Source organism: Oryzias latipes, chromosome 18, assembly GCF_053564925.1.
Source record: "Oryzias latipes strain Hd-rR chromosome 18, Olatipes_Hd-rR_3.1".
Classification (NCBI taxonomy): Eukaryota; Metazoa; Chordata; class Actinopteri; order Beloniformes; family Adrianichthyidae; genus Oryzias; species Oryzias latipes.
The window spans coordinates 723563-740166 of NC_136254.1; the positions used below are offsets into that span (position 1 = coordinate 723563).

General features: G+C 51.7%; 1 protein-coding gene across 50 annotated transcripts in view; it reads right to left on the minus strand.

Moving 5' to 3' along the window:
- Positions 1-16604, minus strand: part of ank2b (ankyrin 2b, neuronal) — a 181815-nt gene that overhangs the window by 61504 nt on the left and 103707 nt on the right. For 36 of the 50 annotated variants that reach the window (XM_078936521.1, XM_078936523.1, XM_078936522.1 and 33 more), the window contains exons 3-8: positions 14822-14920; positions 10844-10942; positions 10643-10741; positions 8815-9000; positions 5253-5276; positions 3176-3274 (exon numbers count right to left, since the gene is read on the minus strand). In XM_078936521.1, coding sequence (XP_078792647.1) covers positions 3176-3274; positions 5253-5276; positions 8815-9000; positions 10643-10741; positions 10844-10942; positions 14822-14920 — 606 coding nt within the window. The remainder of the gene's footprint in view (positions 1-3175; positions 3275-5252; positions 5277-8814; positions 9001-10642; positions 10742-10843; positions 10943-14821; positions 14921-16604) is intronic. The other 14 variants (XM_078936557.1, XM_078936537.1, XM_078936525.1 and 11 more) reach the window with 1 other exon arrangement.

The window sequence follows — 16604 nt, forward strand, 5'->3', positions numbered from 1 at the left end:
AGCAGGAATGACCAGACAACCTCTCTGCTTTCTCTGCTAAGGGTTCGGGACCAACGGCTTCCAGGATGATTTGGCATCGAATATTAATAATAAAAACCGTTCATAATTATTAGGACTTGGTTTTGTGTGTAACTCCATGTTGCCACGCCTGGAGATCTTTTGTCAGGAACCATGTTGGCTGTGATGCTTGTGGGAGGCGGGCTGTGGGAGGCGGGCTGTGGGAAGTGGCCTGTGGGAGGCGGGCTATGGGAGGCGGGCTATGGGAGGCGGGCTGTGGGAGGCGGGCTGTGGGAAGTGGCCTGTGGGAGGCGGGCTATGGGAGGCGGGCTATGGGAGGCGGCCTGTGAGAGGCGGCCTGTGGGAGGCGGGCTGTAGAAGGCGGGCTGTGGGAGGCGGCCTGTGAGAGGCGGGCTGTAGAAGGCGGGCTGTGGGAAGTGGCCTGTGAAAGGCGGGCTGTAGAAGGCGGGCTGTGGGAAGTGGCCTGTGGGAGGCGGGCTGTGGGAGGCGGGCTGTGGGAAGTGGCCTGTGGGAGGCGGGCTATGGGAGGCGGGCTATGGGAGGCGGCCTGTGAGAGGCGGCCTGTGGGAGGCGGGCTGTAGAAGGCGGGCTGTGGGAGGCGGCCTGTGAGAGGCGGGCTGTAGAAGGCGGGCTGTGGGAAGTGGCCTGTGAGAGGCGGGCTGTAGAAGGCGGGCTGTGGGAAGTGGCCTGTGGGAGGCGGGCTGTGGGAGGCGGGCTGTGGGAGGCGGCCTGTGGGAGGCGGCCTGTGAGAGGCGGCCTGTGGGAGGCGGCCTGTGGGAGGCGGCCTGTGGGAGGCGGCCTGTGGGAAGCGGCCTGTTGGAGGCGGCCTGTGAGAGGCGGCCTGTGGGAGGCGGCCTGTGGGAGGCGGCCTGTGGGAAGCGGCCTGTGGGAGGCGGCCTGTGGGAGGCGGCCTGTGGGAGGCGGGCTGTGGGAGGCGGCCTGTGGGAGGCGGGCTATGGGAGGCGGGCTGTGGGAGGCGGCCTGTGAGAGGCGGGCTGTAGAAGGCGGGCTGTGGGAAGTGGCCTGCGGGAGGCGGGCAATGGGAAGCGGCCTGTGGGAGGCGCCTGTGGAAGGCGGCCTGTGGGAGGCGGCCTGTGAGAGGCGGGCTGTGGGAGGCGGTCTGTGGGAGGCGGTCTGTGGGAGGCGGGCTGTAGAAGGCGGGCTGTGGGAGGCGGCCTGTGGGAGGCGGGCTATGGGAGGCGGCCTGTGGGAGGCGGCCTGTGAGAGGCGGGCTGTGGGAGGCGGGCTATGGGAGGCGGCCTGTGGAAGGCGGCCTGTGGGAGGCGGGCTGTGGGAGGCGGTCTGTGGGAGGCGGTCTGTGGGAGGCGGCCTGTGAGAGGCGGGCTGTGGGAGGCGGGCTGTAGAAGGCGGGCTGTGGGAGGCGGCCTGTGATAGGCGGGCTGTAGAAGGCGGGCTGTGGGAGGCGGCCTGTGGGAGGCGGGCTATGGGAGGCGGCCTGTGGGAGGCGGCCTGTGAGAGGCGGCCTGTGAGAGGCGGGCTATGGGAGGCGGGCTGTGGGAGGCGGCCTGTGGGAGGCGGGCTATGGGAGGCGGGCTATGGGAGGCGGCCTGTGAGAGGCGGGCTGTGGGAGGCGGTCTGTGGGAGGCGGGCTGTGGGAGGCGGTCTGTGGGAGGCGGCCTGTGGGAGGCGGGCTATGGGAGGCGGCCTGTGAGAGGCGGGCTGTGGGAAGCGGGCTGTAGAAGGCGGGCTGTGGGAGGCGGCCTGTGAGAAGCGGGCTGTAGAAGGCGGGCTGTGGGAGGCGGCCTGTGGGAGGCGGGCTATGGGAGGCGGCCTGTGGGAGGCGGCCTGTGAGAGGCGGGCTGTGGGAGGCGGGCTATGGGAGGCGGCCTGTGGAAGGCGGCCTGTGGGAGGCGGGCTGTGGGAGGCGGGCTGTGGGAGGCGGTATGTGGGAGGCGGTCTGTGGGAGGCGGCCTGTGGGAGGCGGGCTATGGGAGGCGGCCTGTGAGAGGCGGGCTGTGGGAGGCGGGCTGTAGAAGGCGGGCTGTGGGAGGCGGCCTGTGAGAGGCGGCCTGTGAGAGGCGGGCTGTGGGAGGCGGCCTGTGGAAGGCGGCCTGTGGGAGGCGGCCTGTGAGTGGCGGGCTGTGGGAAGCGGTCTGTGGGAGGCGGCCTGTGGGAGGCGGGCTGTGGGAGGCGGCATGTGGGAGGCGGCCTGTGGGAGGCGGGCTGTAGAAGGCGGGCTGTGGGAGGCCCGCTTGTGAGAGGCGGGCTGTGGGAGGCGGCCTGTGAGAGGCGGCCTATGGGAGGCGGGCTGTGGGAGGCGGCCTGTGAGAGGCGGCCTGTGAGAGGCGGGCTGTGGGAGGCGGCCTGTGAGAGGCGGCCTGTGAGAGGTGGGCTGTGGGAGGCGGCCTGTGGGAGGCGGCCTGTGAGAGGCGGGCTGTGGGAGGCGGGCTGTGGGAGGCGGCGTGTGGGAGGCGGGCTATGGGAGGCGGCCTGTGAGAGGCGGGCTGTGGGAGGCGGGCTGTAGAAGGCGGGCTGTGGGAGGCGGCCTGTGAGAGGCGGGCTGTGGGAGGCGGCCTATGGGAGGCGGGCTGTGGGAGGCGGCCTGTGAGAGGCGGGCTGTGGGAGGCGGCCTATGGGAGGCGGGCTGTGGGAGGCGGCCTGTTGTGTTTCCTTTGCCAAAGGAAACACAACAAACTGTCAGACGATTAACAAAACTAAAAAAACAACAACTTCTCACAACCTTTTCTTCCGTCTAATTCAAAGAATTTGAATGAATGTCTAAAGGAGCACGTTTAATAATCGTAATAATACATTTTATTTGTATAGCGATTTTTATTTCGCTGTAGAAATACACGGACAATAAAAAAATCTTTGAATTTTTAAACAGCACACAAAGACGTTTAGGAGGATTTCACATTTGGAACGGCTGATAAAGGTCCTTTTCTACAATTCAGGGTTTGGGGGGTAAATAACAACAACTGTTGTTAAAGTCAGACAACCCCCCCGCTGTCCTCGTCACGGGGCCCACCCTGTTGGGCGAAGGGGGGGTGAGCCCTGAAGGGTCATACAACCACACAACAACACACACTCTCATCCAGACCTGCGGGACAGTCCGGAACCACCCGTCTGGAGAAATTCTACCAGAACAGCTGAGACGACACGACTGTTGCTGGAAAAGCCTAAAATGTTTCCTTACTCTGGCCGTGAAATCCACGGCTGCCCCCCGGTTCAGGAGCAGCGTGGCCACGTTCACGTTTCCGTAGTGGGCGGCGATGTGCAGGGGGGTGAATCCGCTCTGGAACACAGAAAAGAGGGAGGGGTCAGACTCGAACGGGCATCTGTTCCTCCACTTCCCAGCATGCAGCAGGCACTTCAAGCATCAACGGAGAAGAGAAACCAAAGAGGAGAGCAGAATGATGATGTCACTGAAACAGAAAATAAAAGGTGGACCCCCTCACCCCCCCCACACACGTCCTCCATGCAAGCTAACAATCCAGCATCCAGACAGACGCACAACACCGTCACCCAGACACAAAGAAACACACAAAGATGGACAGAGACGCTCATCCAGCAAAAAAGGAACAAACGTCTGAAATCATTAGAGCGAGGATGACAAGTCTGAGGAAAGTTAGAGATTGCAGAGCAGCTCAGAGGAAATGTTCGCCTTACCTTGCCATTCTGAAAGTGTGGGTCCGATTTAGTGTGAAAAAGTTGTTTACAAGAGTGTGAAGAACACAGTGACTAACGTGATGGTTACAGAACTGTTCAGTCAAGAGCTCAGAATGGAGCACATAAGGGCAGCGTGGATGCAGCATGCTGTGCAGGCAGATCTACGGATTCTCAGCTTTCATGCTTCTCTCTGTCCTGACAGAAAAAAGGATTCTCAAAGGTGAACATGCATCTAAGGTTTTAAAGGGACAGTCCGGAGCTGCCAATGCTACTCTCAACTCTCTCTGCAAGTATAAATGGAAAGAGTGTCTTTACTTAAAAATGATTTTCTGATGGAAAAAACTCGACGGAGTCAACCTGCTGAGACTAGGGGGGGGGGGCATGGGTCTGCGCATGGTTCCTGTTAAACGCCTCCCTGCAGAGTTTGGACCAATCAGAGACGCAAACACATAAAAGGAGCATCCCAGTGGAAACTAGAGATAACAGCAGGGATGTCAGCTCCAGCTCCAGGTCACATCGCAGCGCTTTTACTTTAGACACAGATGAGGAAAACCAGGAGCTTTGAATGGGAGTCCAGACCACCCTGGTCCTGGGGGGACGCCGTCCTGCATGTTGTCCATGCTGCCTGTTTCAGCACACCTGATCGTCATCAGAGGCCCGACAGTGGGTGTGTTTGAGCCCAGTTTGAGAGAAAAGATGCAGGACGCTGGTCCCCGAGGACCACGAGAGGCACGGGGACCCAGACTGGACCGGATGGGGCAGATCAGTGAACCCAGGCATCTTTTGATGGGGGGTACTTTAGCATCAGGGGCAGACATGAATGTCTCTGTCTCTCAGGGTTGAGTGGTTGTCATGTGACCACACAAACGCCTTACCTCTGCGCTTTTTCCAACAAACAACATTCATCATCTAGGCCTAAATGTTAGAAACTTCTGTGATCAGGACGGCACAAAACGGCTTGTTTTTGTAGCTGAGATGATTTTCACAGCAAAGTTTTGTCTTAGTTTCCATCTCTTAATACTAAAATATCACCGTTAATTCTGTTTTGCTTGTCTTGGCAGCTCTGGACATCCTCACAGAAACTCGGGTTCCAACAGTTTTTTCAGCACAGCTGCTCACAGAGCATCAAACCATGCAGAGATCCTAAAACCCACATCATCCAGTGCAGACTAGTTCACTATTTAACAGTGGGGCCTGAAAATACAACAACAGAATTTGGACTTCAGATTTGCTAAACACACAATTTAAGAAATGAGGATTTTCAGGTATTTCTCCATCAACAGACGGTCACAGATGATTGACAGAGCAAACAGTTGTTCAAGCTTGAAAAAACATCACAAATGAAAAACATTAATAACAAAGACTGGCTGTGAAAAAACCAAACTGAAAGAGAAATGTCAAGAACTGAAAGTGCAGACTCTGCAGGACGCGTGGCGACCGCTCAGCCATTCCTGTCAGCCATGCATGGTGACCTCCACCCGTCCAGAGCCACACAAACGTCACATGAGCTCATCTTTGTGGACGATGCAGTGCAGCGGGTGGAGAGAAAGCAAAGAGGATGACAGCGATGGCATGAAGAGTGAGTCTGTGGAGCGTGTTTATACCTCAGTCGTCCTATTGACCATCATCTGTTGCAGGGTGGGAGAGATCAGGTCAGTTAGGCGAGTGTGACACATCACTGAACATCTGTGCAGCCAAAGACCAGACGGGACAGCATGCTAGCAGCAACCCGCTAGCAGCAACCCGCTAGCAGGAACATGCTAACAGGAACACGCTAGCAGGAACCCGCTAGCAGGAACAAGCTAACAGGAACACGCTAGCAGGAACAAGCTAACAGGAACATGCTAGCAGGAACCCGCTAGCAGGAACATGCTAACAGGAACATGCTAGCAGGAACCCGCTAGCAGGAACAAGCTAACAGGAACATGCTAGCAGGAACCCGCTAGCAGGAACATGCTAGTAGGAACACGCTGGCAGGAACACGCTGGCAGGAACACGCTAGCAGGAACCCGCTAGCAGGAACATGCTAGCAGGAACATGCTAGTAGGAACCCGCTAGCAGGAACCCGCTAGCAGAAACATGCTAGCAAGAACATGCTAGCAGGAACACGCTAGCAGGAACATGCTAGCAGGAACATGCTAACAGGAACACGCTAGCAGGAACATGCTAGCAGGAACCCGCTAGCAGGAACACGCTAGCAGGAACATGCTAGCAGGAACCCGCTGGCAGGAGTCTGCTGATGTCGCTGCTTCAGCACAGCTGCTCGCCAACCTTTGGAAAGCAGCTGCTCTTTGTCAGCTTTGGTAAAAACTCTTCTAGGTTCTCATTTGAGGGATTTATGTGTAAACTGTTTAAAGTCGTGTCTCACAGCAGCTACGTACATTTTCCACGTATGAAATGTCGGTCATCCGTGATCCATGCGTGATCCACGTCATTCATTCGTGTTTCTTGTGTTTGTCAATGTGCTCAGATGTTCGTCGAGGGTTTCAGCCAACGAGTCTTTACGGGAATTCAGTTTAGAGATGTTCAGAGTATTTAGCTGGTTGAGAATTACACAGTTTATGCGTATTTTATGTTGTTTACACACAATCATTACGTCAATCTTATCCAACTGTGTGTGATTTTTGTGAGATTCATCCACTAATGTGTGTCTTTCCAGGAGCGTTCCACGTTTGTCTAACAGACTGTTCATGCATGATTTAGATCACGTATACGGCGCACAGATCACGTTCAGATGACATCATTGATGCATGAATCACTGATGAATTACAGATAAACATCACAATAATCACACGGTTCATGTTCTACGTTGGTTTACGTGTTCTTAGCGTGTTTATTCCTACTTCTTCTGTGGTTTTAATGTGGTTCATTCCTGATACATCTGTGAACATTTCACCTAAAGACCACAACTTTCTCACTTTTTCCACGTAGATTCACGTCTGACCAGTTTACATCCGTGACACATGCACTAAATGTGTGTGTGTGACACGGTTGAAGGTTTGAAGAGGGACATTTTCCAGAATGACACTGTGAGTCAGATCAGCATCATCCACTGAATAAAAGGAGAACATTCAATGCAATCCATCAGGGAACTCGTACCAAGTCCCGCCTTTAGCAACAACACTTTAAACCAAGAAAATGTGTCCTGCAGAGCTTTCATGAAGAAAGGTTTTATTCATGATAATGTTCTGGTCAGTAACTTGTTCAGCTGACAAAGATGGACCAGAGTCCAAAGCCTCCAGAACTGTCTGTGTGATGAAGGCCTGGACTTTCTTACACAACAGTTCACTAAAAAGATGTTTGGAATGAGGACAAACTACACGGTGACTGGATCGCTCAAGCTTCCTCACTTAGAACCGCTTCATCTCAACATGTTAAGGTAAACATGACTCAGCAGGACTGAACTCTCAGCTGATTTACACGTCTGGCTAACGGTCACAATAGTTTTCCAAAAGCTTTCTCCCCCAAAGAGTCTGCATGCATCCTTAAGCACAGCCGCCATCCAACCTGACAGTGGCACACTCCATGCAGTGGACAGCGCTACAACTAGAAGGAGGGCGGGGTCATGAGGGAAGTGTGTGAGAGGAGGCATTTACAGAGAAAGGGTTAGTGGGAGGCAAAGACACCAGAGAGAGAATGAGCTGGACGCATAAAGGGACGGACACTTCAGCACCATCACAGGCCAGACAGACCATAGACACGTGTGACAAAGGCAGAACCTCAGTAGATGAAATCATTAGTATGTAAAGGTGTAAAGAAGCCGTATGTCCTTAACAGGCTTTTGGAACAACAAAAACAAAGAAATCAGACAGAAAAGTCTGTTCAAAGCTTTGGACGGGAAAACCAAAGAGAATCTGATCAAGCACGGTGGTGGAGGTCTCATGACGTGGGTCTGTGGAGCTACAATAAACAAGCCTTTTGTGTTTTCCAGAGGGTTCCTGATTCAAGCACTGGAGCCATGAGGACAGCTTCCAGCCCTCTTCAGTGTGTGCGGGGACAAAGGAGGACCGTGGTGTGAATAAAGACCTGCAGACGGACGCAGCAGTTCTTCCACAGTCTGCTCAGAGTCCACAACAAAACCACAGTTAGATCCACGGAATGATGGACAGGCTTTGGCTTTAATGCCCCCTTCAGCTGTGGGTTCTGTGGTTGATGTGTCAAAGGCTGTTCTGGAGAACAAAGGCCCGTTTATCTAGGATGGTACTGTGACTCTTTCTGTTGTGATAAGTATCTGGATGATATGCACTAAAAATGTGAATATCTCAATATGATAACAGGCCCTTAGATCTCAGGTTCCACAGATTCTCAGGTTTCCTGAACTCTGGGTTCTGGAGTTCTGGACTACATGTTTCTCCTCTTGAAGGGATTTGACGACATCCGACTCGTCCTGCGGATCCTTCTCACCTCAGGCTTCTGCCGTGCTGAAACTGAAACGCGGCAGAATCAGCAGCACCAGGCCGTCAAATCAAAGTCTTCATTTTTTTAACCCTTTCAGGGTCATGGGGTTGCTGGAGCCTATCCCATCTGTTGTAGGCAAAGGTGGAGTCCACGCTGAGCAGGTCTCCCGTCCGTCACAGGGCCACACACAACCGCACACACAAAAACACTCACACCTGGAGAACAATCAATGAACCTGTGCAGCGAGTTTCTGGACTGAGGGGGGAGCCGGGGAAAAGCCACACATGTACGAGGAGAACATGCTAAGTCCACACAGAACGGACCCAGCTGGACTGTCTCTCTGTGAGTAGAGAGTGCTGTCCCTAACAGGATGCTTCACCCAGAGGGGTGTTGGAAGTGTGAAGGAGTCAATGACTTTAGTAGAAATGATCAAACAGAAATGTTCCCTATCAAGCTAAAAATGTCCAGAGTCTGTGCAGCAGCACGTCTGCAGCTGTGGGTGGAAATGTTTTCAGAAACGACATGAACATCACGGATGAAATACAATCCAACCCACACCGAGCGCCGGACTAACACGCCCCCCCCATAAATCTGCTGTTTGGCTGCGCCTCACCAACAAGAACTGCTTCAGAGCCTGCAGGCAGAAGAAAAGCAGACATCTGCTCTCATGCATTGCTGCAGTGGAGCCTCAAAGCCCCCCCCCCCATCCTGTTCTGACTTCTGTCGGACAGACAGAGCTCACGCCGCAGCGGGACGCCGCTCGTTTACCTTGGACTGGACGTCTGCGTTGTGATCGTTCTGCAGGAGCAAGGCGGCCGATTTGGTGTCGTCCTTCCGGGCAGCGATGTGTAAGGCGGGCAGGCGCACCTTGCCTTTGGTGTCGTTCTCCAGCAGGATGGAGACCACCTGGTTGTGGCCTTGCTGGAGGGCGATGGCCAACGGGGTGAAGCCGTCCTGTCAGAGGGAGGAGAGACAAACAGAGAGAACGGCCTCTGAGGCTTCAGGAAGTCCAGACAACGAACCAGAAAACATCCAGAAACATCACTTAAGGGCACTTTATTTCAAAACAGCTCCTTATTGAACCAAAATTACTTTTCTATTTTAAAATGACATTTGTCACACAAATAAAGACTGAGCTTCAGCTGGAGAATGTCCATGCACAACATAAAATGTTTGATTTGAGTAGAAGCAGAGGCACGCTTCAGAAAAAGTATATGAAAACAGAAAGAAAATAAAGTTGTCCTGTCCTACAGGTCAGAGGTCAAGGGCTCGTATGTTGGACAGACGTTGCCGTTTCCTTCCACTGTGTGGATCTTTGTCTGATCCTGCTCACATGGATCCTGCTAGATAGACTGAAGCACTGGGTCGGGATATCAGGATCCGCCTTAAATTGGTTCGCCTCGTACCTGTCTGGAAGGTCATTTTATGTAGGTTTTTCCAAATTCAAATCTCCTCAGTATTACTTACATGTGGTGTACCACAAGGGTCTGTCTTGGGACCATTATTGTTTAACTTATATCTGCTGCCTTTACAGCATATTTTAAGTTCTTTTAAGGATCTTTCTTATCATTTTTACGCCGATGATATTCAGTTACATGTGTCTTTTAAACCACAGGAGGTTTTTAAAATACAGACTCTACTCAAGTGTCTGGACTCTGTCAGGAGCTGCATGAGTGACAACTTTCTTCAACTAAATGAATCTAAAACCGAAGTCCTCGTCTGCGCTCCGGACAAATGCCTGCCTCAGATAGTCGAGAGTCTCGGTCCACTCGCATCTTTTATGAAACCCTCTGTGAGGAACCTCGGTGTTTTTTTAGATCCTGTTTTATCTCTCGACTTTCATATTAACTCACTTGTTCGTTCCTGTTTCTATCATTTGAAGAATATTGCTAAACTGAGTCCTATTCTGTCACGCTCAGAAATGGAGATGCTCATCCATGCGTTTATTTCAACACGCCTCGACTATTGCAACTCCATTTTCACATGTTTAAATGAAAAATCTCTGGAACGGCTTCAAGTTGTCCAGAACGCTGCTGCTAGGCTCTTAAGAAAATCTTCTAAGTATTCACATGTCCCCCCCTTGCTGAACCAGCTTCATTGGCTCCCCATCCGTGACCGAGTGCATTTTAAAGTCCTGGTGCTAACATACAGGGCTTTGAAGAGCCAAGCACCGGTTTACCTAACAAACCTCCTACAGCCTCACACTCCCAACCGTTCCCTGAGATCATGTGACCAGGGTCTGCTGCTTATTCCAAGAACTCGGCTGAAAACAAAAGGTGACAGAGCCTTCGCAGCGGTCGCTCCGTCTTTCTGGAATTCCCTCCCCCTTAGCCTCAGATCTGTGGACTCAGTACTTTCTTTTAAAAAGCAGCTCAAAACATATCTTTTTAAAATGGCCTTCTCTTAACCGTGTCTTATTTCTATATGTTTTACATTGTGTGTTTCGTGCTTTTATGTTTACTGTAAAGCACTTTGTGATTCTATATCTTGAAAGGTGCTATACAAATAAAGCTTATTATTATTATCCCTCAGTCCTCTGGCTCAAACAGGAAGTGACAGTGACCGCTCAGGTTTAACCCGCCCACTCTGGACTCACCTCTGTGGCGGTGCTCTGGTTGCCTCCGTTCTCCAGCAGGTATCGCACCACATCCAGGTGGTTCTCCTGAGCTGCCATGTACAGGGGAGTAAATCCATTCTGCAAAACACACATTCACCATTCATGACGGCTTCGTCTTTATGCGTGACAGTCAGAGAAGGGCTGCTGATAGAAGGAGCAGTGGGAGGAGCATAGACTCACCTGAGACTGAGCGTTGATGTCTGCGCCTCGTTTGACCAGAGTCTTCACAACCTCAGCCTGACCAGCCAGGGAGGAGATGTGCAGCGCTGTGTTTCCTTTCTGCACAGAAAGCAGGATGTCACTGAGATTCTGTCCATCAAGCAGATCCAGACTCTCATAAAACGGAAACACAAAGTAGGTCTGCAGATTAAATCACATATGTATCGTTATCACTATATCAATAAGCATATCACAAAAATGGGAAGAAATTCCAATAAATGGTTCCCTTAAATGTGCTAAAACAGTCTTATGGCAGCTTGAAGTATTTAATGAATCAAATGAATCCATTTATGCATCTGACCAATGGGATGGAGGCCTTTTATGTAGGATGCTCGCCTCCTATGGAGACAAGAGGCATTTAGAGAATAATTTAAGTTATATTGACTCTTATTTAATCTGTTGCAGTGAAATGGATTTGATGTTTTAGGTTGTGTTCATATTTGTTCATGTATCACAATTTATATTGTCAACACAATATTCATCACTTATATCACATATCACAAGTTTTCCTCACATGGTGCAGCACTACTATGAATGTGTATAATGCTGCTTCCATGTCTGTCTGCCTGCCCGCCTGCCTGTCTGTCTGTCTGCCTGCCAGCCTGTCTGTCTGTCTGTCTGTCTGTCAGTCGTTCTGCCTGCCTGTCTGTCTGTCTGTCTGCCTGTCTGTCTGTCTGTCTGTCTGTCTGCCTGTCTGTCTGACTGCCTGTCTGTCTGCCTTCCTGCCTGTCTGTCTGTCAGTCTGTCTGTCTGTCTGCCTGTCTGTCTGTCTGTCTGTCTGTCTGCCTGTCTGTCTGACTGCCTGTCTGTCTGCCTTCCTGCCTGTCTGTCTGTCAGTCTGTCTGTCTGTCTGCCTGTCTGTCTGTCTGCCTGCCTGTCTGTCTGCCTGCCTGCCTGTCTGCCTGCCTGCCTGCCTGTCTGTCTGCCTGTCTGTCTGTCTGCCCGCCTGCCTGTCTGTCTGTCTGCCTTCCTGCCTGTCTGTCTGTCTGCCCGCCTGCCTGTCTGTCTGCCTGTCTGTCTGTCTGCCCGCCCGCCTGCCTGTCTGTCTGTCTGTCAGTCTGTCTGCCTGCCTGTCTGTCTGTCTGCCTGTCTGTCTGTCTGTCTGACTGCCTGTCTGTCTGCCTTCCTGCCTGTCTGTCTGCCTTCCTGTCTGCCTGCCTGTCTGTCTGTCTGCCTGCCAGCCTGTCTGCCTGTCTGTCTGTCTGCCTGCCTGTCTGTCTGCCTGCCTGCCTGTCTGCCTGCCTGCCTGCCTGTCTGTCTGTCTGTCTGTCTGCCTGTTTGTCTGTCTGCCTGTCTGTCTGTCTGCCTGCCAGCCTGTCTGTCTGTCTGCCCGCCTGCCTGCCTGTCTGTCTGTCAGTCTGTCTGCCTGCCTGTCTGTCTGACTGCCTGTCTGTCTGCCTTCCTGCCTGTCTGTCTGCCTGCCTGTCTGTCTGTCTGCCTGTCTGTCTGTCTGCCTGCCAGCCTGTCTGTCTGTCTGCCCGCCTGCCTGCCTGTCTGTCTGTCTGTCAGTCTGTCTGCCTGCCTGTCTGTCTGACTGCCTGTCTGTCTGCCTTCCTGCCTGTCTGTCTGCCTGCCTGCCTGTCTGTCTGTCTGCCTGTCTGTCTGTCTGCCTGTCTGTCTGCCTGCCTGCCTGTCTGTCTGCCTGCCTGTCTGTCTGCCTGTCTGTCTGTCTGCCTGTTTGTCTGTCTGCCTGTCTGTCTGTCTGCCTGTCTGTCTGTCTGCCTGCCTGCCCACCTGTCTGTCTGCCTGCCAGCCTGTCTGTCTGCCTGTCTGTCTGCCTGCCTGCCTGTCTGCCTGCCTGCCTGTCTGTCTGTCTGTCTGCCTGTTTGTCTGTCTGCCTGTCTGTCTGTCTGCCTGCCAGCCTGTCTGTCTGTCTGCCCGCCTGCCTGCCTGTCTGTCTGTCAGTCTGTCTGCCTGCCTGTCTGTCTGACTGCCTGTCTGTCTGCTTTCCTGCCTGTCTGTCTGCCTGCCTGTCTGTCTGTCTGCCTGCCAGCCTGTCTGTCTGTCTGTCTGCCCGCCTGCCTGTCTGCCTGTCTGTCTGTCTGCCTGCCTGTCTGTCTGTCTGCCTGCCTGCCTGTCTGCCTGCCTGCCTGTCTGTTTGTCTGCCTGTCTGTCTGTCTGTCTGCCTGCCTGCCTGCCTGTCAGTCTGTCTGCCTGTCTGCCTGCCTGCCTGTCTGTCTGTCTGTCTGTCTGCCTGCCTGTCTGTCTGCCTACCTGTCTGTCTGCCTGTCTGTCTGTCTGTCTGCCTGCCTGCCTGTCAGTCTGTCTGCCTGTCTGTCTGTCTGTCTGTCTGCCTGCCTGTCTGTCTGCCTGCCTGCCTGTCTGTCTGCCTGTCTGTCTGTCTGTCTGCCTGTTTGTCTGTCTGCCTGTCTGTCTGTCTGCCTGTCTGTCTGTCTGCCTGCCTGCCCACCTGTCTGTCTGCCTGCCTGTCTGTCTGTTTGTCTGTCTGTCTTTATGCTTATTTGACAAACATATCAGTGAATCAGGTCTTTTTGAAGGATGGTGGTTAAGGTAAGGAGCCAGGTTTAGGTTTAATCCACTGAAGTCCAGGACTCATGATGGACAGACTCGCATGGAGAAAATGGTGTCATCTGCATATTATTGTAGATAGACAGACGTCACAGCCTGGAAAGCAGGTCAGAGCTAAAACCTTGTCATCAGGCAAACACTCCAGTCCAGGCTGTGCTGGTCCAAAGTGGTCCGAACCATGTGGTGTGTCACCAGATAAGATGAAATGTTTGTTATGGGATGGAGTGCTAGGGTAACCGTGGCAACAAAAGCTTTTGTGTCATCTAAGCACTAGCATGTGATACCGATGTTTCAGCCATTTTTTCTCTTCACTGTACATTTTTACAAACATTGGATTTTCAGATTAAAGCCACGAAACTTCATGACTTTTTCTCTGAATACATTTGTCAAACCAACGTCGTTGTAAACCCCTCTGCTGTCCATCCTGGAACACCAGCAGGAGTCGTCTCATGTTGCAGAAGCTGGACGCTTGCAGATCCGCTCCGATAAAAACGGTTTTAACGTTGAGGCGTTTTCCTTATGATGGAGGACATATTTAAAGAAAATGAGGATTGAATCTGTGTTTCTGTGTGCAAATCAATGGGAATCAGGAGCAGATGGAAAAATGCAGTTTAAAAAGCTCTCACTAACTACTAAAATAAAATGGGTGGGGCCACAGCCTCCATGCTCCGCCCCTTTCTGATCATCCACCTGCAGGTTTTTTGATTTGGCCTAAAATTTATAATCTTAATTTAAAAAAACACTGGGAACGCTTTGAAAATCAATAAAAATGTAGCTGGAGTGGGACTTAAAGCAGGAGTAGACCTTCCAGATTACTGTTGTTCTTTTCAGATGTACAGCCCCCCCACACCCCCCAGCAAACATTAGTGCTGCAACAAAAACAGCAGCAACTTCAGATCCATCCATCCGTCCACTTCTGATCCAGATTCCAGCTCAGACCAGGAGAAAAAAGACGTTCATGGATCTGTTGGTCTGCAGGTGGATGATCAGAAAGGGGCGGAGCTTGGAGATTGTAGGCTGGTGATTGTAGCAGTGACATCACAGCTACAGGCTTTTCCCAACAGCTTTACCACAAAAATACTCAGAAATGCCATTTTAATCCTAATTATCTCTATTTATTGTCCTCCATCATGAAAACAATGCCACATAAACATGTTCCAAACGCCAAAAACACCTTTTTCTTTGAAGTGGGTCAAAGAAAAACTCTTATTGTCCTGCTATCATTCATGCCAAATGAAAATCTGTTTGTCAAAAAGTCTCCAACGTCTGAAATACTGATTCTGTCCCGTCTCAAAGCACTGTGCTTTTTATTTGGTCTCACAGATAAAACCTGATTTTCTTAAGCCTGCAGGTTGACGGATCAAACAGCAAAAACAGCAATAATGACAGGATGCGGTGTTCCCGTCCCACCTTTGTGGATGAGTCCACAGGTGCTCCTCTGTCCAGCAGCTCCTGGACCAGGTCCATGTGGCCCTCTTTGGCGGCCAGATGCAGGGCATTCAGTCCATTCTGGAAGAAAAAGGAGGGAAAACGTCAGCCACGGCGTTTGGAGGGAGAACTCCTCCACGGGAGAGAAGGGTTACCTCCACCTAACCAGCCCGCCTTCTTTCTTCCATGTCTGAAACCAGCGGTCCCCAACCCCCAGGCCATGGACCGGTACCGGTCTGTGGGTCATTTGGTACCGGGCCGGACAGAAAGAATAAATAACTTCCATTACTTCCGTTTTATTTATTTTGGAATGTGAAAGATGTTTTATTTTGAAAAATCGCCTGATTCTCTGTTCCATCCGTCTGTGTCACTTCTGATGCAGGCCGAGGCGCTCTTCTCGTCACGTGATAGGATACCGCTAACATAAAACCCAGGAACTAGCAAAATGAATAAAAAACAAACGTCTTTGGAAGGTTCTCGGAGTCCTACTTAAAACACGGATTTATTCCAACGGGAGATTCCCACGCACCAAGCCCCCTCTGCATCATACGCGGCGACCGGCTCTAATGAGGCAATGAAGCCTCAAAACTGCTTCGCCACTTGGAGACTAAGCACCCTGCATCAAAAGACAAACCTTTGGAGTATTCTGAAAGAAAAAAGAGTGAAGAAGAAGACTGACAGTCGGGCTCGTCATGCACTTTGTATTTGCAGTGTATCTTATTTTGAAGGCATGTTTAAACGTTACCATAGCAACAGAGTGTTGCGGGCAGAGAAGATGTTGCTCATGTCATATCATGCAGGTCATGTATTATTTTGCTGTATTTTAGTCTCGGTCACGTAAACGTTGGGTCTGCTGTCGGGGCTGGCAGCACAGGGAATTGTGGGATACAATCCCCTTTGCCTGCTTTGGTCCAAATTGGGTTGAACACGGGTGTTTCTTTCTTTTTGCCGACGGGTCCTTTCCTCTGACAGTCGTGTTGTTTCACCCTTAGTTATTTCTTCCTGTTGTGTTTACGTCTTTTTAGCACCATCAGTGGGGAGGGGGGGGCGGTGATGACACCTGTGCGATGGACAATGTCATGTGCGTTAAAATGAACAGTCAAAGACCATCCAAACACGCCTCTCTGCCTCCTTCATGGCGTTGCTACAGCATTATTCCTCCAAGGCCGCTCCGGGTGACGTTAGCCTGACGTCGGACGGAGCAGCATGGAACCGCCGTCTGAAACCCCAGAACCTGAACTGCAGCTATCAAAGCAGGCGTTGACACTGAGCCCAGTCCTGCAGACGTGGAGCGTACATTTACTAGGAAGAAAGGTATAAATAGCTGCGTGAGTTTGTCGTCTGTTTATCAAAGTGTCAGCTTCCTTTTCCTGGCAGCCGTTTGCTCAGCAGTAAACAGAATGAAAGGCCTTAGACATGCATGAATGTCACGGAGAACAAACAGGTAAATAAAAGGAAGGACGTATCCAGGAAGGTGTGTTTTTAGTCACACCTCCATTCTATATCATTAGTAGCAAAGCATGAGTGAAGACAACAGTATCTAGTCTGAGAAGTTACAGCTGTAGAGAGAATAGAGCTAAAAAACAGATTGAAGCATAGAAGTGGTTCATATATTTGCAAAATGTTCTTTTGAATAGTTCTGTCAGAAGCCTTCTGGGTCTCAGGTATAATTAGAACACGAATAGTTCCACACAGCTGCTACACAATTATTGTGCAACTTGGGCTCCTTCTTATTCAACCTCCTCTCTGCTGGTGTCAATTCACA